The 23983-nt window shown below is 37.4% G+C and overlaps 2 protein-coding genes across 4 annotated transcripts in view; one reads left to right on the forward strand and one right to left on the reverse strand.

Moving 5' to 3' along the window:
* The window catches only part of KIAA0825 (KIAA0825 ortholog), a 235677-nt gene extending 234739 nt beyond the window's left edge, over positions 1-938 (reverse strand). The window contains exon 1 of the mRNA XM_088129998.1: positions 854-938. The gene's annotated coding sequence lies outside the window, so the exon portion shown is untranslated. The remainder of the gene's footprint in view (positions 1-853) is intronic.
* SLF1 (SMC5/6 complex localization factor 1) overlaps positions 661-23983 on the forward strand; it is a 46265-nt gene continuing 22942 nt past the window's right edge. Inside the window, exons 1-9 of one of the 3 annotated variants that reach the window (XM_088130000.1) lie at positions 661-856; positions 3125-3238; positions 3875-3950; positions 11308-11551; positions 13266-13428; positions 15469-15603; positions 16723-16776; positions 18382-18534; positions 20087-20253. In XM_088130000.1, coding sequence (XP_087986126.1) covers positions 3125-3238; positions 3875-3950; positions 11308-11551; positions 13266-13428; positions 15469-15603; positions 16723-16776; positions 18382-18534; positions 20087-20253 — 1106 coding nt within the window. In that variant the 5' untranslated portion in view covers positions 661-856. Of the gene's footprint in view, positions 857-942; positions 1073-3124; positions 3239-3874; positions 3951-11307; positions 11552-13265; positions 13429-15468; positions 15604-16722; positions 16777-18381; positions 18535-20086; positions 20254-23983 lie in introns of those variants that run through there. The other 2 variants (XM_025165267.2, XM_088129999.1) reach the window with 2 other exon arrangements.

Raw genomic sequence — 23983 nt, forward strand, 5'->3', positions numbered from 1 at the left:
TGTACATCGAGTATGTGGTAAGACATGAATTTGTGATGTTCCCTTACATAATTATAAATAAATGTATAAGGTATGCTGTGGTGACGTTAGAGATGTGTTACTTGGGGATATGAAGGTAATCAGTAGTACATGGGCTGTTATGAAGAGTGAATGTTGAAAGAAGTAAAAATAGTTGTAAACAATTGCATCTCCTATTTGTTTTGTTATACATGTTATGCAGTAAAAGCTATGTATATTATCTGTACAGTTTATTAACTTAGATCTATTGCTAGAGTTCATACCACAGTGAACCAACACTTAACTACCCAACTGCATTTTTATTATGTTGTATAAACCCATTCTTACATAGACAGTTACAATAAAGTTCTATTCAAAAATATGAGTTTGGTACAATCCTGAAAAATAAACCCTGTCGCATTCAATGGCATTAACTCTCAGATAAGCTTGAATAGGGATGGCAGTGTGAGGAAAACAGTGAGTACATGGCATGCGCCACAATATAATCCGCTATCAAAAAGGCTCTTTCTCTTACTCGGATGCAACAATAGTCTTTGAGGCACCTTTAAAGACTAACACATCATGGATTAGGATCCGCTTCGTCAACTGCAGGGAAGGAAAACGGAACCCTGCGCCAAAATAAATACGTGTGACAGTTTTCAAAGTAGCGCCACACTTTTTTACGACGCGTCAAGAATATGAATCTCAGGGAGGGGCGCGGAGCGTTAAGAGATTAAGTAAAACCCAGTGGACAAGGACGGAGTGGAGAAGGAGGGAGAGAGGGAAACAGCCAGATATTCCGACGTTTGGCCTAAGGCCCCCTCACTGCTAGGGGACACGTTCCGACGTCACTTACCAGGTAGGCCAGCCGGCGCTGTGCTGCGAGCCTGGTAACCCCGGAGACCAACAAGCGTTAGTAGCTACGGCCCGGAACGGCTCAAACATCCGGGGGAGGAGCCACAGTCTGAGCCGCGCGCGGGAACGAGGGGGAGGCAGCAGAAGCTCACGGAGGTCGAAGGAACTTTTCTGGTAACGGCTTCACTTGGGTAGCAGTCGGTTGAGGCAGAATCGCGCGGTGAGCTGAATGGGGGGGGCAGTGGGTGGCGGCTTTTCCAAACGGCTTTTTGAACCCGGTGGTCAGGATGTTTTCCAATTCCGAAGCTTTACTGGGGTGGACAGTGATGCCCGTTTCTTTTCCAGTAGCGTGGGTGGGAATCACAGTTTAAAAAACCATGGCGTTCTTGAGCACGTACGCCTCACTTTTGGAGTTCTTGGTACTAATTTCCCGCTATCTTCCCATGGTCCCAAAGCGTTTGCTTTTTACCTTACGCTTCTGGCGTAGCAAGATACGTAATCAAGCTAAGAAGGTGAAGAAGGGCTGCAGCAACGCTGCGAGGTGCAAATGATTCTTCAGGTACAAATGGTTGTGAAGTTATCTGTTTGCTATTGGACTGGAAGTACCTTGAGGAGAGCAGGATCGTTAACAAACTGGGTAATCATTCATCAATGGCTTGGAACCTAGTCCAGTGCATGCTTAGATTGGGTTTCTTTTTTAGCATTTATACACAGGATTAAACATTTGTTCTGTTGATCACAATAATTGGAGTCCTGCCTTAGTTTATTTCAGGTAGTCACACTGAAATTATTACAGCTAAAGTTACGCATAGCCCTTTACATCCTGTTAATTTGAGTGGGATACCTTTAAGCCTGGATTCAGCCCAACATTTAGTGTAGACCAGTGATGGCAAACCTATGACATGCATGTCAAAGGTGACATGCCACGACATTTTGGGTGACACGCCAGTGTTCACTAACACCCAACAACTATTCTCCCTCTGAGTTATAAAGAAACTGAGTTTGTTTTACTCGTATTTCATTTTTGTAATTATTTGATGTTTCTTTATATAATACATAGCACCACCATGATTGGACTGTATTTTTTTAAAATAAATGAATATGTAAAGAATTGTTTCTCTTTTGTTCAGGGGAGTGACACCCCAGCAGAGTCAAGTTAGGCATTTTCCAAATTTTTGGCACACCAAGCCCAAAATGTTCACCATCACTGGTTTAGACTATGGACATGCACATAATTCCCCTAACTTTAGAAAGAATACTGGCATCATATAGAATTATTACTTCTTGCCTAGCAGGGCTGGCTTAATTACTGTATTTTATCTGGGTTTTCATGGAGTTGTATAGCAAAGTAGACAGGACTTCCCATCAGACTGGCAAAGTACAAGTGCTGGCAGGTAAGGTAGCATTTATGTCAGCTGTGTAATTAGCAGTCATTTGGTAATGATTATTTACTAGGAATTGAGCATAGGCATCGGAGAAATTAAACAGGAGAGCTGATTTAATAGTCCTGTGAAAGCAACCACTTTCACTGGAACTGAGTCTTGGAGAAGTTTGTCAAAGAATGGTTACTTAGCTGTCTACCATGAAGAAAGCATTCAAAATGGCTGCAGGTAGCTGTTCATCTGAATAAGGTGTTGGAGCGCAATCAGTGTGCTGCCATGTCATTTTTACATCATCCAGGCCCCACTTGCTCCCAAGCAAATCCCCACTTGTTCTCAAGTTCTGCTACTGGGGAGGTTAATAGGAACAATGCCACTCGGCAGGCAATGAACTCCTTGACCATTGCTTGTCAGGAGCCTTCATCTATCAAGAGCAAAACTGTCAGACCCTAGTGATGTGCTACTTAGCCCTGGGCAGTTATTTGCATACACATGCACACACACTTTCTCTCTATGAAAATAAATAAATAAATGGGTGGGCAGCTTTTTTTTTTTTTTTTTTTTGCTGCCTCATAAGTTCCTAATTGCAAGGGTAATTATATCCAACGTGAACATGCTTTGTTGGCTTTCTAACTTGAGAAGCACTTGATGACCATTAGTCTTCTGGCCTCTACATGAGATGAATATGTGCTGCATTTCCATACCTGCAGTCTCAGGACAGCTTTGAAGTCAAAGCTGAGTAGGGTGTCTGGATATAAATTGTGAAGCAAGGTCCCTGATGCTGATCCTTTTTAGCCATAGTATAATGGTACTAGAATTTGAACAGAAACTCATTGATTTCAATATAATTGAAGTTTGTCATACCTTTCTGTTTATGTGTCTATTTTAAATAGATGGAAGGGGTTGTTAAGAAACCAAGGATTCAATTAACTGGATTTAAGAATGAAGAAAAGAAGATGCTAATCCAGTTGCTTCTGAAATTAGACTGTTTTTTCTTTGACAGTGAGGTAAATGATAGTACTTGATAAAATTACATAAGGTAATTGTGGGCCTGCAGCAGTTTTATTGGAAAGAGTTTCTGATTTGAAACTGGACTCAATTTCTTGTCTTGGTATAAATGGAGACAGACAGACAGACCCATCATGTTATTTTCTTTCATAAGTAGAATACTGCATTCTTTCATAATGCAGAATACAGAAAAAGAGTAAGAAATTAAGGCATGAGATAAGAAAAGGAAACATAGTACCAGATGGACTCATAGATGTTAATCTGACCATTATGGCTTTGGTCAGTTGAAGTTTTCACAAGATGCTTTTTAGTAAGATAAGGTGTAACCTAAGTTACCAGTTTTAGTCATGTCTGTGCCACGTGCAGTATTCCTTGCTAACAGTAAGGACAGCACTAGTCATTTCTGGCACATTTTGATCAGATTGCCATAGTACAACCAAAGCTCAGTTATACTCCAAACACACTCACACTATTTTATGCAAGCTAGGATATTCTGTGCAAGCTAACATACTGTTGTGTGCATCCCACTAAGAGTTACTTGTTAATGCAGTGTGCTGACCCACAGTAAAGATGCCTGCTAATCCTTAAATAACACACAAATTTTAATAACAATTCTCTGTTCTTTTTTTCTTTAGCAATATAAAAATTGCACTCATCTTATAGCAAAAAAGCCTTGCAAGAGTGAAAAGTTTTTAGCAGCATGTGCAGCAGGTAAGTGTAATATGCTGTAGTTGTTTCAGGTGATACAGTGACCAGTTGTATATAATGATTCATTGGAAGAGGGTGACACGCAAAAATATAGCAAAGACATGACATGGATTTCTTTGCTGCTTGTATACTGAGAAGAATACAATTTGAAATGTCTGAGTAAAAAACAACAAAGGTCTAATATATGTTTTTCTTTTATTCTTATTTCCACTCTATCTGTGCACTACTTCATACATTGTCTTTGGGTCTTTAAAATTCTTACCTCTTTTGTTTCTTGGATATCATATTCATTTGTAGGGAGATATGTAAACATATACAGACAGTCCCCTACTTACGAATGCATTACGTTCTGAGAGGCTGTTCATAAGACAACCAAAAAAAACATGCGCAGTTTGCACCTTACATAAGCGGTAGTGTTGACGTAGGCACTTGCGGCGATGGTGTAGGCATCTGCAGAGGTGGCGTAAGCTCGTCCTCTGTACTTTTTTCCACCTTCCTGAAAAAGTGGTCCAGTGAAGTTTGGGTGGTAGTCTTCCTCTTCTCATAAATGATGCTGTAGCACGGGATTGCATCATGAACAGCTGCAGACACCTTGGTGAAGTGCTCCATGGTAGGGTCCTGCATCTCAAACAGTGATAGCACTTTCTCAATCAAGCTGAACCCCTCCACCATCAGCTTGGTCTGGAACTGCTTCAGTGGTTCAGTCTCTTCCTCTTCCTCTTGTTTTTGCTGCTCCTCCAACTCCATGAGGTCTTCACTGGAGAGGTCCTCTGTCTGTACAGCTAGCAGCTCATGAAAGTTCCCCTCCTCCAGGTTGAGCTGAAGCTCCTTGCTGAGGGCAACCAAGTTACTGACAACAGCCTGTGACTCCCTTTCTGCCACCTCAAGCCCGCAAGAGTCTTGAATGAACTGAGGGCATAGACGTTTCCACATCCCGTTCACCGGGGTAACCTCGCACCAGACTGCATTGATGTTCTTGATGACCTTGTAGATGTTGTAGGACTTCCAAAACTGGTGGAAGGTCATCTGTGAATCCACTTCGGTTGCCTGGACTGCCTGCCTAAATGTGTGCCAAAGATAGTATTTTTTTAAGGTTGCTATCACTCCCTGGTCCATCGGCTGCAGGAGGGAGGTGGTGTTGGGAGACAGATACACAACCTTCACATTCGGATGGAAATCGTCCAGGTAAGGAGGATGACTCGGGGTATTATCCAGTATCAGAATCTTGAACTCGATGTTTTTCACATGGCAGTACCTCTCCGCTTCCGGGATGAAATGGTGGAAAAGCCAGTCCTCAAAGATGACAAGGGCAACCCAAGCTTTCTTGTTAGCCTTCCACACAACAGGAAGTGAGCTTTTTGAAATGTTCTTGAGAGCTTGTGGGCTCTCAGAGTGGTAGACTAGCAGCAGTTCTAGGCTCAGGTCACCAGAAGCAGTGCCACCTAGCAGCACAGTTAGCCTATCCTTCACAGCTTTGAAGCCTGGCATGGTCTTCTCCTCCTTGCTGATGTACATTCTGTCTGGCATTTTCTTCCAATAAAGTCCCGTTTCATCCACATTGAATATTTGCTGGGGCAAATAACCATCTTCCTCGATGTTCTCCTTGAGGGTTTCTGGGAACTCCTTGGCTGCAGCTTTGTCTGCACTTGCTGCCTCACCACTGACTTTCATGTTATGAAGATTCATACGAGCCTTAAAGTGGTGGACCCACCCATGGCTTGCAGCAAACGCTTCTTCAGCAGCACCTTCACCAGCCTTCTGTTGTAAGTCATGGAATAAGCTCTTAGCCTTCTCCTGGATCATTATTAGGCTAAGCAGCACACGTCACTGATGCTGGTCTTTGATCCACATGCCAAGCAGTGCCTCCATCTCTTCCATTACCTTTCCTCTCCTCTTGCATTATTGTGGATTGCAGAGGCACTGAACTTTTCACATGTTCTGTGATCTTGTCTTTGTTCTTAATGATCATTCCAATAGTGGAGCAATTCATGCCGTAGGAACGTGCCACATTCGCCATCTTCTCCCCCCCCCCCCATTTTCTTCAATATCTCCATTTTCATGAGCATTGTAATGGACTGTCGCTTCTTCGCACTACCCCCCTCCCCTTCAGGACTCTTGTGCTTAATTGCAGACATTTGCAGTTAAGCAATTCGCAGTCGCCACACACCAAACACAACCGACCATGCAAGTAGTCAGGACTGGAAGTCAGCACCGGAAGTCAGGAGATGGTGGGAAAGGATTAGTTTTCAGCGCGCTTTCTCCTGCCTTCTGGCCCAACTTCCAGTTCCAACTTCCGGGTCCTTCTTGTTCGTATTGGCCGAAGTTTGCATCTTGAAAGTTCATATGTAGGGGACCGTCCGTAGAAGAAAATGTTCCTTCCACATTTACGAACAGATTTGGAAATTGTGAAATTGATGCAGTTTATTTCTGGTGCTAATATTAGAATGAGCATGAAAAGGGTAGAGGGACCATAGCGGAAGTTACCATATAATAATGTATGTAACCAAAATGCTATAGTAGGCCATTAACTTTGGATATTTGTGTTTCTATTCTGAGTCTTGCTGCCTAAACAGATCCCTGTTAAGAGAAAGAAAAATACTTGAAGGATAAAAGTGTATTGATGACTAAAGGATAACAATATCATGTGGATGCCCTGTTAAATTAATGCATAGTAAAGTCCTCCTAGAAGCACCTGTTAGGTCTGGTGTGTCTTTTGTGCCAAACGATTAAATACTGGAGAAATTGAAATATATTCAATGCTTAATTTTTGCATCATATAAACATAAAATGCACTATCTATAACTTGACTTATAAAAGTAAGTTTGGTGTAAAAAAATAAAATATTGATTGAATCTACTGTTGATGGTTTTGAACAGTGTCATCTTACAAGACCCAAAAGAGTGCCTTCACTGTTGCAGTGGCTGTCCTTTGGAATAACATCCCCCCAAAGATTTGTATAGCTGCCACCTTTATGATGTTTAGGAAATCACTAAAAATTTGGTTATTCTCCTAGGGTTGGGATAGGGTAGCTGTGGAGTACTCTTTAGTTAACGCTGGTTTTATATCTGGTTGTATTGTTCTGGTTGGCTATGATTCCTCTTTAAAGTACTTTTTTAAATTATTACTATTTGTACACAATCAGAGTCATTAAGGAGTCTGGCAGCTCCAAAATTGTAAAATAAATAAAAATAAACTAAGTAAATATCCATCCTCCTTAAGTTAATCGCTCTGGCTACAGTTACATTAAATTGATTACACTCAGTGATATAGGTGTCTTACTTTTTACCACAGCACATTTATTTATTTATTTAATTTGTATTTGGGATTCAACTCAGCAAATAAATATTTGCTATCAGGAAGTCCTGATGTTCTGATCTAATCAATCTGGAGATTGCCAAGTCACTTAGTTTTATAACTCTATAATATATATATATATATATATGGAAATCAGTGTTGCAAGACCTTTTTTAGATCTGTTGTGCTAGGGATGGCCGGGAAACTGATGTCATTTCTGAATAGGGTTTATATCTGTCTTGAGCCAGAGACAGCTTTATATATGGAAGAGAAAGCACTGACAGAGTGATTTGGGGGAAGATTTTATTTATTTATATGTCAAATTTATATGGCTGCAATCTATCCAAAGAAACTCTGGCAATGAAAAAATAAGAAACATTGTCAAAGGGTAAAACAAGCACCCCTATCTCAAAATACATATGAGACGTACTACCACACTTAGAGCTTCTTTATATATACCTGCCAGAATATATGGAGGGCTGACATAACAAATGGTAGAATTTTTTTGGCTGATGTATGTTAAGCTGTTATTTTCCCTGAAGGATCTTCAGTTTCATTCTAGAGGAGGGCTTCTCATCCATCCAGATTGGGCCATCCGGGATTGTAATCGAGACTCACTTTTTGAGATTGCTGGACACCTGTATAGTTAAACGGTTTCTTCTCCTTCAGTAGTTTAGACAAAATCTTAGATTTCTCTGGATTATATGTATTAGAGTTTTCATGCTGATCAACTTTAGGGTGTGAAGATATAAGGAATCCTGCTAGTGTTCATATTACCATCTGAGCATGTTTGGCACTATTAAGATGTAATTTCCTCTTGTTCATGCTTTGACAAGGCTCCAAAGAAGTTAATTTTTCCAGCTTCAGAGGAATAATACGTTGAGATTTTTTGGAGTTGCTGTTTCTTGTTTCCTGTGGGTTCTTTTTATCTTTTTATAGCCTCTTCTATTCATCCTTGTAATATTACTGTGTCTAGTAGAGCTGCATTGTTCAAGAAGCTCTTTCAGGTATCCATGCTAGAAATTATGTCTTTTTTATCCATCTGTGGCTGTTTTTTTAACAAATGTATCTGGCCTTGCTTCTTCTTTCTAATTGTTGAGTCATTCTAGGTTTGTCAGTGCTATTATCTGCTCATGTCTAGGTAGCCTTGGAATTGTGGGGAGAAAATGATCAGCTCTGTTGAGCAGAAGCATTTCCATTTTTGCATAATTTGATGTTATTTTGTCCAGCTTCTCTAAATTTGGTCTCTGTACAGCTTTTTGTTGCTATCCTAACACTTTTCCCATTTTGTATGAGGAGTAAGAGGTACAGTATAAACATCTATAAAGATTTAGTTTGGAAGAATTTAAAAACTGTTCAGAAAATTCTTCATTTTCATGAGTATCTGTGGAATAGTTGGTATTTAAATCTTCTTATTGAGCGGAAACCAAATAACTCTAAGTGGAAATTGCGTAGCTTATAAGCTTCATTAAGGTAGGTTGGATTACCTTTTTGTTACACCATTTCCCTCTATTTGTGTTATTCATTACTATCAGAAACACCACCTTTGTAAGAGGATTTGTGAATTAATATTATTTTGAAATCTGCTAGCCTGTTCCTTTTCTTCTCTGCTATTGTGCCTCAGCTGAGGTAAGGAATCATTGCTATTACTATTTATATTTAGACTGTTTGGTGTTTCTCATATTTCTTCCAGTAATCCAGTATGTTGTGTTTGGCTATCCACATGTGAACAGGATATCTCTAACATTAGCGTTGTTTATGCTTGGAAAGGACCTGTTTGTCTGTCTATTTGCTTCCAATCATAATTCTGGAAAAATAACTTGAGCACAAGTTCCATTTCTCAACTCTGTTGTTAATAGTTATTAACTGCTCAGATACTGAAATCAGTGAGAAAACTGTGTCTGATCAGTTTAGGCAGGAAGCAGAATGCACTATCAGGAATTTCTTGTATCAGGACTATTCTTTATTTGGGACATTTTCACCTTCGCATACCAATTCTTCCTCATTGCAAATATAATTGCCTAACAATGGTTTAAAGCACTTACAGGTTATGAGTCTTGAAGAAATATCAAATTTCCGATTTTTGCTGTTTTGAGCTCCTAATTGTGCTTCGTGCCCAGGCCTCTTCCTGCAGTGCTTTTTAACTTCTTTTGTTTTAGCTACAGATTTGTTTGTCTTGTGGCCCATTTTGCCCATTAATTCAAGCAGAATGAGAAGTTTCTCAAAGCTATGCTTGCACAAACAGACAGTACAGTACATCATACTCAGCACCCATTCCATTAGAAAGCAGTATATATTCCAGATTGCTCACTATTCCTCCTTTTTAAAAAAATATAGCTGTTGCAATTATGCACAGTGCTAGTAGACATACCAAGATATTTAATGTGGATTTAGAGTATAGCAGCACTTTATACAGGTATATCTTAATAAAGTGAAATTTACAGATTTCTTGGGATAACAATAGCCCAGGTTTATTATACAGTACACACTTTTAGTTGGGGTTCTCCAGGCTTAGGGAGATAAGTACCAAAATAGAGATCAGTTTTTTTGCAAGCATTTCACCTTGCATTCCAGTGAGGCTTCCTCAGTGCAGTGATTCAGAAATGGGGATTGCCTTTCAATATTTATAGTCTGTGTGGAATTTTTGCAAAACTTCTAGAAAAAACTTGATCTCTGCTTTGGTACTGATCTTCCTAAGCCCAGAGAACCTGAACTAAAAGTATGTAAGGTGAAATTTGCTTTAAAATTTTTAGAAATAAGTGAAAGATTTATACAGTCTGAAGAGAAACTAGAGAAATTTGCTTTTCTAAAAAATATATGCTAATTAACTACCAGAAGTATAGATAGATATACAATGGTATTATAATATAATTTCAGAATTAACAATAATTATGATAAAGAGAAAAGGCCATGGGAAGACCTCCATAAATTGACCATATTAATTGAAAGACTTCCTTACCCTTTTGTCAGAGAAATTAATTGAAATATTAACAAAAAATATGTATACTTCAGCAATGTGTTGTGCAAATCATGTATAAATTCAACTTCCTAGTGTAGTCTGATAATTCCTGTGGCCAACCCCAATGTACCCCAAATCCACAAGTCTACATTTATTAAACTTATAAACTTAAAAATATACCACTAATAATTAACAAATCAAGAAATCAAGAAATTCAAATACCTTGGTATTTAACAAATGCAAGATCTCTCCTACAGTCCTCCCCTTAAGAATGACCATACGTATTCATTCCACAATATCCCCATCAAGATTGAAGACAAATGTCTTTCATTTGGTTCTGAATTTTTAATAACATATATAAAATTATTAAATGAAATTTGCATTATTATGATGTGCAAGATGTAATTATAGCATTTAAAATCTGTTGATTATGATTTCATTCATCCAAGCCACCACCATTAATTTTGTTAATTTTTATTAATTGTATGCCATTAAAATATGCTATAACATGCATTTCAGTCAGAGAATCTTTTCACCAGAAAGTATTATAACATAGTGTGATAGCTTCTCCCAAAGAGGCTGAGAGTACCTTTCCATCAAATGATTGCTGGCATCTAAAGCTAGCACCTATAGAAATACCATCTGGTAAAATACTACTATGCAATGGCACAATCTGCTTTGTTCTCCAATGAAACTGATTAGGATCAAAATATGAAACAAACGGAAGTTTGTTTTTATATAAAAGGCATGGTATTGCTGCCATTGATATGAATAAATAATGAAAAATAAGATAATGTGTTACCTCTGAGTGTACATCCATAGGATTACAGTATTTATTGATTATAATGTGATAATGTGTTACTAAATACATATACAGGCTTTGAAGCTAAAGGATTCTACTTAAGCTAATATCAGGGTTTAACGATGCCCAGAAAAAATGCACATTCAAAAAAAATCTATAAATGGTTAGGTATAGCAATATAAAAAGTCATTAAATCTCTACTTTTTTTGTCTTAGGAATTTTTGCTTATTTTGATATTTGACCTTTGTTTGATGGCAGTTTGTTTACACAAACATTTTGTGGATGACACTTCATTTGTTTTTCAGGGAAATGGGTACTAACTAAGGACTACATAATTAATAGTGCTGAAAGTGGCAGATGGCTTGATGAAACAACTTATGAATGGGGATATAAAATTAAAAAATATTCTCTTTATTCACCTCAAATGCAATCTGCACCTAAAAGATGGCGCGAAGAGCTCACACGTTCTGGTGCTGCAGGAGCCTTCCACAAATGGAAAGTTGTCCTGTTTGTTATGAGTCATGATAAACGGAAGGATTCTTTTATAAGGTAGAGACAAGATCTTCAATTTGAACTAATGAATGATTAATTCACTAGAAAATAATTGTGTGTTTTTTCTTGTTACTATGCTATATATCAGTTCTTCCCTAGTGTTACTCTTTATGTGATGTATCTTTATATGAATTAATCCCGATGTGGTTAAAATTCTCTTTGTTAGTTGTGAGTATACTTTTAGTGTACACAGCTGTGGAACAAAATTCTGTTCTGTACAGGTAGTCCTCAACTTACAACAGCAACTGGGACTGGAATTTCCATTGCTAAGCGAAGTGGTCGTAAAGTGTGACCACATCACTTAGCGATGACAATCCCTGGAGTCCCAGTTGCCATCATTAACTGAATCCCATGGTCATTAGGCATGGCAACTACCTGCAGGCTTCCCACAAGCACAGTCATTGGGGAAGCTGGCAGAAAGTTGCAAGTCCCAGACCCACAGGAAGATAAGTAGCTGCTGCAAGGTGGGTGAGGGAGCAATGGGGTGTGTAGGGGAGGGTGCATTGGAGTGCGCAAGAGGTGTGGCATGAGTCAAGGAGGACACGAGGGTCCAGGCAAGGTGTGCGGGTTGGGGAGGGTGCACGAGAGGTGCAGCATGGGTTGGGGAGAGCATGAAGGTGCACAAGAGGCATGGTGTGGCTTGGGGAGGATGTGCACGGGTGTGAGGGGTGCATGAGGGGTGAAGGTTGGGGAGGATGTGTGAGAGGCACAGTGCAGGTCAGGGAGGGTGTGCGAGGGTACACGGTGGTGTGCGAGGGGCATTATGCAAGTCAGAGAGTGCAAAGGGGTGCTTGAGAGACACCATGGAGGTCGGGGAGGGTGCAGGGGATGTGCAAAAGGCATGGTATAGGTTATAAATATGATGAATCCTAGGTTGGGGCAATATATAAATATATATAAACACACATATGCACATATACTGATGTTTTATATTAAGGGTCTTTCCACATTTTCATGTAACCATGGCACAAACTTGCTATAGCAGCATTTTTCTGTCGTGTTCTATGATATCTTCATCTCACTCCCATCTATGAGACAGACATAAGTTATCTTTAGCTGTACTGATGTTAAAGTAGTATTTTCCCCTTTATTCTGATACCATTCCAAGGGCAGCATCCAAGATATAAAATTTGATTGACTTCGTCACTCATTACTGAAGAAGAAAGTCAGATGACTGCAGTGACTCAAAACAGAGGCAAAAGAAGATAGAAATTGGTAATGGGGAAAGCAAATTTCAAGCCAAAATAGTTTTCTGCCAACTCTAGTATGAGTTGATAACAGTAAATTTAACAGTAGAAAAGGTCTGAGTTTTATTGTTGTTTTAATTATTTACCATTCAGTTTTACTATTCAGTATTATTTCTTCCCTTAGCATCATTCCTACCCAGAACAGTTAATAGAACTTGAGGAACAATGAGAAACCATGACATTCACATATAGTGATATACTGAAGAGTAAATGACATTTAATTATATTGATATATTGAAGAACAAATAGGATGCTTAGTAGGTAGTGGGGTATTTGTTAGAGAGATTTACATACATACACACATACACATACGAGCACACATATTCTCAGATGCATATGTACACATATCCATTCTGTGATTGTCGGTATAGGAACTAAGAGAAAGAATTATTATTGTTTCAAGCTTTGCTTTTGAAACAGAATCATATTTACATTTAAAATATTTATCCTTCCATTTTTTTCAGGGTTCTAAAAGCTGGGAAGGCCAATATTTATGCAGCATTAAGTACACCGAAGGATATTACCCATGTTTTAACTAATAATACAATATTAAATCAACAAAAATGGAAACATCTCTTTGGAGCTCCATACTATCCAGTTCATTATTTAGGAAGTTATCTTTTAGAGGCAAGTATATAAACAAAATCCCTGCTTTAAACATAGCTGATGATTCATGATCAACTAGTTCTAAGTTAAATTATCATGGGGTTACTGTTCCAACTGTACCATATTAGTTTCTGAAATCTTTACATAAAAATTAGTAGTTAAGGTTCTGAAGTGAGAATCATTTGGATATCACTGCACCCATTATTTTGGTTATGTTGCATCAAATATGGCAGCATTCAGGAATTGTTGGGCAAGCCTGTCATTTTGTATGTTTGAGATTAACCAGTCCTGGCTGGCAAGAATTGCTTAACAGGAGGGAAGAGTTATTACAGCTTCAGCCCATGATCATTATGTGAACAATTAAATGGTAACTTATTAAATCTAAGTATATACAGTTGGCTTGCATATATATATATTCAAATCATTTATAGCCTTTTTACTTCATGTTAGCAACACATAAACCAGAAAGGTGCATTTAATCACAGTTTTCTGTAACAGATAAATTAGGGCCTATGCCTTTTTAAATGTTTTTTATTTGCTTTGCTATACAGAAATAAAAAGAAAAGAAAAAGAATAAAAGAAAAATGACATAAACGTATCACAATGCATAGAAAAAGCAGTTCAATATTTGAACAGAGCATTAAACCTTGATCACATAGAATAATTTATCAGTCTTTCTACTACATCATTAGAAAACCAGTTCATAACAGAATTAACACATATCAGTAAATCAAATATTGTGGGTCTATAGTGGCATTCTCTTTCCATCATAAGCAAATAACTTCTTTGCTACACCCCAAAGTTCAATTTTCAATATATTTCAATATTATATTAACATATTATTGTTCTTCTCAAAACCATATTAACAAATTTGTGCATATTTGTCCAGATGGGACAAGCCCATATCATACATGTAAGTATTCTCTCCATGATTTTATACTTCCAGCACAATGAAATTGACAACAAGCCTTTTCTAAAGATTCTCTGAGGTGTCCAATAAACGTGAACATTCTTCTGTTGAATTAAACTCATCATAATATATGAAACATATTTAATATTATTTAACTCATAACTGTTAACTTGTTAATGTCAGGTATTCCAGTTCTTTATTCCAAATGTCTTAAGTTAACCAATATTCATCTTAATAGTATTCTTTAATTGTTTATTTTTAAAAAGTATGCATTCATAACCATCCAAAGCATGTTTCAGTGCTAACAATAAGCTAGGAATGTTAAATGTTGTGAATACAACTAGACCAAATTGTGCAATCAAAGGCATTTCATTTAATATAGTCATTTCCCAGTTTTATACAATCCAAACTCCTCTTGCAGTATCTCAAATGGTTTAAAAAATTTGATTGGCAAAAAGCTGATCTAAAGTGTTCTTACCCTATTAGCCAATGAACAACAGCAACAAAAACCCTGCAATTTCAGACCAGAAAATCCAGAGCTATGCCAAGTTGCTTCTAAAAGCAGCTAGAATTGGAAGCCCACTTTAAATCATGGATTAAGTCTTTACCTATAGCTTTTGCTTGTAGCGTATTGGTTCAGAGCATAACTCGTTTAATAGCATATGGGAAGCTATGATAAATTCATTTCTGGTATTTTTCATATATGTAAGTAGAAGGGTAAAATATCTTCTGATGGGCTGGGTATGGTTATTCATATATCATGGCTTAATCCTGAATAAGAGCCATATAAGTTTCTGTGCATAGATTTCCTCATTCAATCCCCATATTCAAAACTTATTCCCACCGTAAACTATAGTATATAAATGAAATGACTGAAGGGTATAATGTAAGTGCAAGCATTTTAATAGTACACAGCATAGAATACACTGCGTTTTCCTATTTGTCTTTCATGTTGTAAAGAAGAATGGATATCATTTGCTGATTCTGATTACTCCCTCTGATTCACAATTGCTTCAATAAAAATTGTACTATTCAATATTAAGCTGTGTATTTTGGGTGTAACTATGTTTCAGTTATACTGTAATTGCTTGAGTTTATACTATTCTGTTGATTAACCATACTTATACAAAAATAATGTGTGTAATGCTTAGGATGAAATTAAAAGCAACATTGAAGAATACCAGAAGAAAAATGTTAAACATGAGCAAGAATCAAGAGGAGCAATGGTTGATATGCCACTTGTTGAAATGAGAAATGCACTTATCAAGCATATATATTATCAACAGGTAAAAACTAGTCTTTGTAAATCTCTTGCTTTTATGGTATGATAGAACAGGAACAAAAACAACAGCTGCAAATGGAAGAATGCAACATACATAAACAAAGCATAACCAGAGTTGGGCCAAAATTATTCTAACATATTTAGTTTGGCTGTCATTGTTAATTTGAATTTAGTGAGGGGTTCCCAGCTCTGATTTAAAAATAGCCAAAGCAAAGACACCCAGTGATGACATTTCATCACTGAGCTTGAGATTTTAAGTTGAGATTTTTCTAAGCCTCAGATATTAAATCTCAAAAATGGATTGCCAATGGAAGAAGTTGAAAACCACCTGTATTTAAAGAAAAGATGCATGACTTAGTTGCCAGCATTCTTCTAATGAAAAAACCATTCAGTAAGTATAAATAATATTCAATAACAAACTGTCTTGTTCAACTGAGATATTTTTCAGACAGAACTGAATATAGTAAAAGTTGTTTCAGTCTTAAACTTATTGCTTCATTTAATTTGATACCTACTTTAGAAAGAGGAACCTTGGTAGACATTCTCTCCTCCAAAGTCTTTCCAGATTGTTGGGAGCCTTTCTGAACAATTTGAGCTGTATTGGAGAGTGAAGTTGCTAAAAATTATGCAGAAGAATCTAGAAGTATTTTTATAGAAATGAATCTAAAAGGCATTAATCTAATTATATGAATTTAACACTGTACTTTATTATCTGACATTCTACATATCAGAGGTTACTTACACATTTAGAGGGGAAAGTAGCAGAATAATAAATATATAGATCTATTTATATGTTCCTTTAGCAATTCACTTGGAGGTTAGTCCACCTGCTGCAAACTTTGTTAAATAAGGAAAATGCATGAATACTGTACGTATGCACTTGACAGAGAAATTTAATGTTAAGTATTATCAGAAAAAAATAGACTCATGCTTCAACTTATAAGGTACCAGCTGCAAAGTCCTTTATATGAATTGGACTATAATTATCAGTATTCTTATTAGAAATTGGCAGGACTGATAACCATATAATGCCTATTTAGTTTGTCATGTAGTATTTCTTTGCATTACAATTAACTAACTGAATATGTTTATATTCAAAGAATGACTTGCTTTTAACCAACAGGCAATGCTAAGCAAGTACACTCAAATGGGCCAAATGGTGGAATGCAACAAAGAGGTAAGATTCTAAAACAATGAGGGTTGAAGGATGCTTGGAAATGACACATAAAGTGTATCCATCCATTTTTTTTCCCCTCTTGTTCCACTTTAAATGCTATTCTGGAAGGACTGAATTTCAGGAGGTTCTTTTTTTCCCCAGAGACACTAAGCAGTATATTATAGTATACTTCGGTCACAGCCATAGGTTTTGGTTAAGTGTTTGATTATGGAACTGCAACTCCTTGCTCCTAACTTTAAAAAAATCTAGGTTAATGTACCCATATTATTTTTAAAAACAGATTTTTGAAGGAATGACAAGCTTGGTTACTATAAAAATGTGAATTCATTCTTAGTTGGTTATAACTGTTCATGCTCAGTAATAGCTACATTCCAGTCTGAAGTTATTATGTATGTATTAAAGAGCCTACATGTATAAAAAATGTGCATAAAGTTCTGTATTGTAATTCTCTGGATCATCTCAGAATCTCTACTGAGGGGTAATTAGGTAGGCTAGAATACTATTGCAACATACATATCTTTTATGACTTTTGAAATATTGACAGGAATATCTCAGTACAGTGCATATTTCATGGCGGTTCAACATTTGTTTATGGTGGAAATTGCGCAATTAATGATAACATTAGATATCTTGGTGAACTAATGACAGTGATGCAAAGGATTTGTGAAGGTTGAAGAACACTGCTTTAATGGGAGTCCCAAGTACTTTGTATAGCATTTCTGGCATCTTATTCACTGAGACAATTCTTAATTTTCTTAGCTTGATTAAGACTGGGGAAGCATAATCCATGATGTACCTCAAGTATAGGTATTTCACTTTTATTTCTTACTGTCCTATATTACACTAAGTCTTAGAGTAACAATTTCCAGAGGTAGTGCTGTAAGTCTTTAACAAGAAAAATAACACATCTTGTGGCACTGAAAAAACATTATTATGTAAACTCTCATGGATCACAATCCATTTCATCAGATGGATGGAGTATTTTATTATTGCCTTCTTATTGAAGACTGTTGTATAAACAAACAGCTGTTGGGGGATGGGGAAAGAGAAGGAAATAGGGCTGGTAAAAGGGAATGTTAGGAATAGGAAACAAAAGAAGAATAGCTTATTCAAGAGGATGAACAAGGGTATGAACCCCAATAAAGGAAATGTTGTGAATCCTACTTTTTGTCTTAGGTTTCAGTACTAGCATTCTTGAAGGAATATTTTCTGGAACTACTGATATATTCAGAGTTTCAATTTTTTAATCAAAATATAACTGATGCATTTTCTTTTGTGGAAGTGAAATCTTAAAAACAGGTTTTTTTAGGTTTGAAAACTTAATTAGATTAATTTGTTTTGCTTATAATCAAGCACAAGATAAAAAAGAATGTTATGATTCTTATAAAATTGTGGATACCAGCTGCAACCATTTAAAATAGCATTTCTGTTTTCTCTGTCACCCAAGATAGAAGCTATTCTTTATGCTGTTAAGTTATATTCATATGCAAATATCATTGATTAGTCAACAAACTCATATTATGAATCCAGAAAGGTTTTGTTTATTTCTGTTACCACCTAATGAAAAGTATTTTAATAATAATTCTTAAAAGTTTTACTTCTTAGCTTGAAAATGCTCACTGTTCGAGAGGAAACAAGATATTGGAAGAACTTGTGGATGATCATTTTTTTCCAATTGCAATCACAGAGTTTTTTTCTGGAAAAGATCTTATTCCTCCTGCTAAACTACTTCATTCTCTTTTAGAGCATATTCTACAGGTGAGAATAACATCTTACTTGTAGTTATTTTAACTGACACCAAAAAAATCACATCTTGAAATTATGAGTGTTAACTGCAGTGTAACTATAAATTATTTATGTTGAGACTGAGTGAAAACTAAGATTATTTGGTAATATTTGTATACTGTGGTAGAATTTTGTACATTTAAACTGAAGACTAGGACACATTAATTGAAGCACAAATTGGTTTATTGGCAGTGGAGGAGGCAAAGAGAGGCCTAAAGAGAGCTGGGGTTGCACCCCCTCTTTATAGACTGATGCAAATTAAAATATACACATGATTGGCTATGACAGCCAGGCATTTCATTGGCATAAAAACATCTCATGTGCTTAGGGAGATCAGTGAGACCATTAGGATGTAACTATAAGGTAATGGGGCAGGACTACAAAGACAGTGGTATTTTGAAAGAACAAAGAGGCAGTATTTAAAGAACATAGTTTTAGTTCTAGAACAGACAGGCAGAAGGCTTGCAGAGCGCATCCATGAACACCAACTAGCAGTCAGAAGACATGATGAAAACTCCTTAACCTCACAACACATGGACACACTTAACCATAGTTTCAACTGGGAAACTGTCAACATCTTAGATCAAACTGAATCCAAAAATGCAAGGGAATTCTTGGAAGCTTGGTATTCAGACAAGGCAGCTTTCAACTGGCACATAGAGATAAACAACATCTACACACTATTCAACAGAGACAGTAGAAAGGAAAACAAAAGACCAGAACATCTCCTCACCAGCAATTATCACCCAGATAAGCAGAGATTAACACCAAGATTACCACCGGTCATACAAGCAGTAAATAATACCTTAATCAAGGAACTACCAGAAGTAAAAAACAGAACAGAACAAAACCCACACCCCTACCAACACTGGCAGGGCATGCCACAATATATAAACAGAACAAACCCCATTCCAGTCTAGCACTGAAGATGTTACCTAGCCGGGTAATGAAACGTTTGCAAGAAAACAACCAAGGTCAGAGAACCCCAAGGACTCCACAGAACATAGTTTTTTTCCTAGGGAGTTAGTGTCTTTTGCTTTCCCAGAGCTCTGCTCACTTCCCAGTAGTTTTTCCCAGCTTATCAGCATTCCTTGGCCTTCTAAATGTTAGATGGCTAAGCTGACAGCATAATTTTCTTGAAAAAGTGTTTTTGTAATGGGGTAGTCGGCCAATTTGACACCGTTTAGCTAAGCCAATGCTTCATTTTTTTCCGGGAAGATGGTATTTGTGTTAAGAGGTTTTAACTTTATCAAAATCTCCTATAATACTTTCTTGAATTTTGTTATGAAGAAAGTGGATTACAGTGAAATAGAAACTCTGCTTAAATGACAGATTCAAAAACGTAAGGATATGATTTGATAAAATATAGAAGAACAGAAGTATACAGTTGTGTGTGTCTGTGTCTGTGTGTCTGTGAAATAAGTCACTCCTAAATTCTTCAGGAATTTAGAACATTATTAAAATAATAATCATATTAAGTTTGGAGCAAAACATGAAACTGATACACATTCATGATTGCTTACAGGGCAATTCAGACTCTACACTTTCTGTTCAGTTTTTTCACATAATGTATATTCTCCTCGAACATAATCCTCCTTGGAAATCACCTTCCATGCTAAGATATTACATTGAAGTTCTTCAGTGTCCTGTTTGTAAGAATGGAACATGGTCTCTGATGGAAATGCTTGTCAGGTAAAACCCTTGTGGAACTATTACATTATTGCTGAAGCAGCAAAATAGAGTTTTGGTTTTTGATTTTCATGTGAAGTGAACTTCTGTTAAGAAAAGATTTTTTTCAGTGGAATAGCTACTATTAATAGATGTACATTGCTTCTAGTATAGACCCACTGGATTAATTAACTGAGGAAGATTTTGATAGCCTCTAGATCACTTTTGAATCTCTACCTGTACTGGGCTATTATGCTCTGAATCTCTTGCTAATTAGAATTCTGTGGAGTCCTTGGTGCTCTCTGAGCTTGGTTGTTTGATTGTAGACGTTTCATTACCCAACGAAATAACATCAATGCACTGATTGCAGAAACATCTGCAATCAAACAACCAAGCTCAGAGAGCACCAAGGACTCCATAGTTCAACCCTGAGCTACATGTATTGTCTCCTAATTAGAATTCTTCCAGTTAATCATAGTTTCAGTAACTTTTAATTGTAAGGTAAAGTACATCTCATTAGTAACTATAATGGGTACTATAACATTCTTTTTTAACCATATAAATTGGAAGGTGCTGTTTATACTATCAGTTATTATCCCTTGCTCAGTGCAGGCATGCAGATTAAGGCCACTCTTGATAGATGGATGTCCAGTCTTTGCTTGAACGCATCCAATGAAGGGAAGTCTAAAACCTCACTGGGTAACTGTTGAACTGCTCTAATCCTTAGGAAGTTTTTAAATTCAGAATCTGCCTTTTTCTGAGTTAAATCCATTATTTATGGTGTAGGTCCTGGGTTCTCATGGGATCACCTCCAAGCACAATCTTTCCATCCATGTGGGATGGTCTGGTAGATAATAGCATGGAAGCATGCTTTTCCCGTGGCGGTACTAACAATAAGAAATTCTCTTTCTCTGAAATTAGGATAGTCCCCTCCTTAAATGGCATTCCATCCATTTTTTTAAGGAATGGTGGCTGTTAATTCCCTTGGAGAGGTTAAGTTTCATTGTTAACAATTAAGTACAGTGGGGCAAAAAAGTATTTAGTCAGCCACCAATTGTGCAAGTTCTCCCACTTAAAAAGATGAGAGAGGCCTGTAATTTTCATCATAGGTATACCTCAACTATGAGAGACAAAATGGGGGGAAAAATCCAGAAAATCACATTGTCTGATTTTTAAAGAATTTATTTGCAAATCATGGTGGAAAATAAGTATTTGGTCAATATCAAAAGTTCATCTCAATACTTTGTTATATATCCTTTGTTGGCAATGACAGAGGTCAAACGTTTTCTGTAAGTCTTCACAAGGTTTTCACACACTGTTGCTGGTATTTTGGCCCATTCCTCCATGCAGATCTCCTCTAGAGCAGTGATGTTTTGGGGCTGTTGCTGGGCAACACGGACTTTCAACTCCCTCCAAAGGTTTTCCATGGGGTTGAGATCTGGAGACTGGCTAGGCCACTCCAGGACCTTGAAATGCTTCTTACAAAGCCACTCCTTCATTTCCCGGGCAGTGTGTTTGGGATCATTGTCATGCTGAAAGACCCAGCCACGTTTCATCTTCAATGCCCTTGCTGATGGAAGGAGGTGTTCACTCAAAATCTCACGATACATGGCCCCATTCATTCTTTCCTTTACACGGATCAGTCGTCCTGGTCCCTTTGCAGAAAAACAGCCCCAAAGCATGATGTTTCCACCCCCACGCTTCACAGTAGGTATGGCGTTCTTTGGATGCAACTCAGCATTCTCTCTCCTCCAAACACGACAAGTTGAGTTTAGACCAAAACATTCTACTTTGGTTTCATCTGACCATATGACATTCTCCCAATCCTCTTCTGGATCATCCAAATGCTCTCTAGCAAACTTCAGACGGGCCCGGACATGTACTGGCTTAAGCAGGGGGACACGTCTGGCATTGCAGGATTTGAGTCCCTGGCAGCATAGTGTGTTACTGATGGTAGCCTTTGTTACTTTGGTCCCAGCTCTCTGCAGGTCATTCACTAGGTCCCCCATGTGGTTCTGGGATTTTTGCTCACCGTTCTTGTGATCATTTTGACCCCACAGGGTGAGATCTTGCATGGAGCCCCAGATCGAGGGAGATTATCAGTGGTCTTGTATGTCTTCCATTTTCTAATTATTGCTCCCACAGTTGATTTCTTCATACCAAGCTGCTTGCCTATTGCAGATTCAGTCTTCCCAGCCTGGCACAGGTCTACAATTTTGTTTCTGGTGTCCTTCGACAGCTCTTTGGTCTTGGCCATAGTGGAGTTTGGACTGTGACTGTTTGAGGTTGTGGGCAGGTGTCTTTTATACTGATAACAAGGTCAAACAGGTGCCATTACTACAGGTAACGAGTGGAGGACAGAGGAGCCTCTTAAAGAAGTAGTTACAGGTCTGTGAGAGCCAGACATCTTGCTTGTTTGTAAGTGACCAAATACTTATTTTCCACCATGATTTGCAAATAAATTCTTTAAAAATCAGACAATGTGATTTTCTGGATTTTTTTTCTCATTTTGTCTCTCATAGTTGAAGTATACCTATGATGAAAATTACAGGCCTCTCTCATCTTTTTAAGTGGGAGAACTTGCACAATTGGTGGCTGACTAAATACTTTTTTGCCCCACTGTAACTGTGTGAACATTTATCTTTCCTTAATGTCCACCATAATCAGATAGAGCAAATATGGCATGACATACTTTCTTGGCTTACAGATTTCAGATCTCCTTTTCAGCTCTGATTATACCTTGTCCACAGACCAATTTCACAGAAGATTGTAAGGAAGTTATCGATAGTATTTCCAGGGCTACCTTTTGTTCGTTTTTATCCAGAGATGAAATACAGAGTTTACAACTACTATTGTGCACTTTCTGAAGTAAAAACTTCAAACTCTTCATTCACTTTTGTATGCATGCATCCATAAATTCCCAAACTTTGAGTCTAGCTGGCCCAACTAAGTTTGAATTCCAGGAGAATTGAGAGGGGAAGCTCACCATGCTTAATATCTCATTATATATGATAGCTCCAAAGTAATTGTCAGCCATGACATAACTTTACCAATTTCATCTTAGTACTTTTCCACATTAGTGCTTTATCCAGTTCATATGGAAGCCCTGTCCTGCTCTGTGAATCAACCTTTGCTTGGGCTGTTTCTTGTTGAGTCTTTCACATATCTTCATTCTAATGTTTTTCCTCATGTTCCGTAAGATGAAATCTACCAGACCATCCTTTAGCCTTTATTCTGCTTTGAGTAAGTCTCATCTACATTTTAGAGCTGTGCAGTACTTGGGATTTGAAGGCAGAAGAGTGATTTGAAGGACCTGAGTGTGAACATCTGTCTGCAACTGCTTAAATAGCCATATCTCTTCCCAGGACCATTTGCAACTTCACACACATTCATGACATAATGTACATGATATACATAGGAACCAAGTAACTGCAAATCAATATTATAATGACCATATAATGACAGTGGTTACACTATGATGTCATTCATGACTTCTCAGTGTAGCTTCTTGCCATCTATGCAAGGTCTTTTTTCTAACAGGAAGGCTTCGGCCTGAACTTTCTCCTCTCCTAACTCTAAGCTTTTGTTTTTTCAGCTCTAACTACATGAAAAATCATAGCTGATCTTTATTATCTTTGTTAATTAAAAGTATCCAGTTTTGAAATTGATCTTGTTCACAACCTTTGATCAGTTTACATTTCTTACAGATCTTCTAAATAATTCAGAAAGTATGGATTCTATGTTCATTTGAGAT

The sequence above is a fragment of the Python bivittatus genome, unplaced genomic scaffold (assembly GCF_059951505.1).
Source record: "Python bivittatus isolate LINGU-HERP-01145 unplaced genomic scaffold, Pbiv_v1 ctg000850_np1212, whole genome shotgun sequence".
NCBI classification, from domain to species: domain Eukaryota; kingdom Metazoa; phylum Chordata; class Lepidosauria; order Squamata; family Pythonidae; genus Python; species Python bivittatus.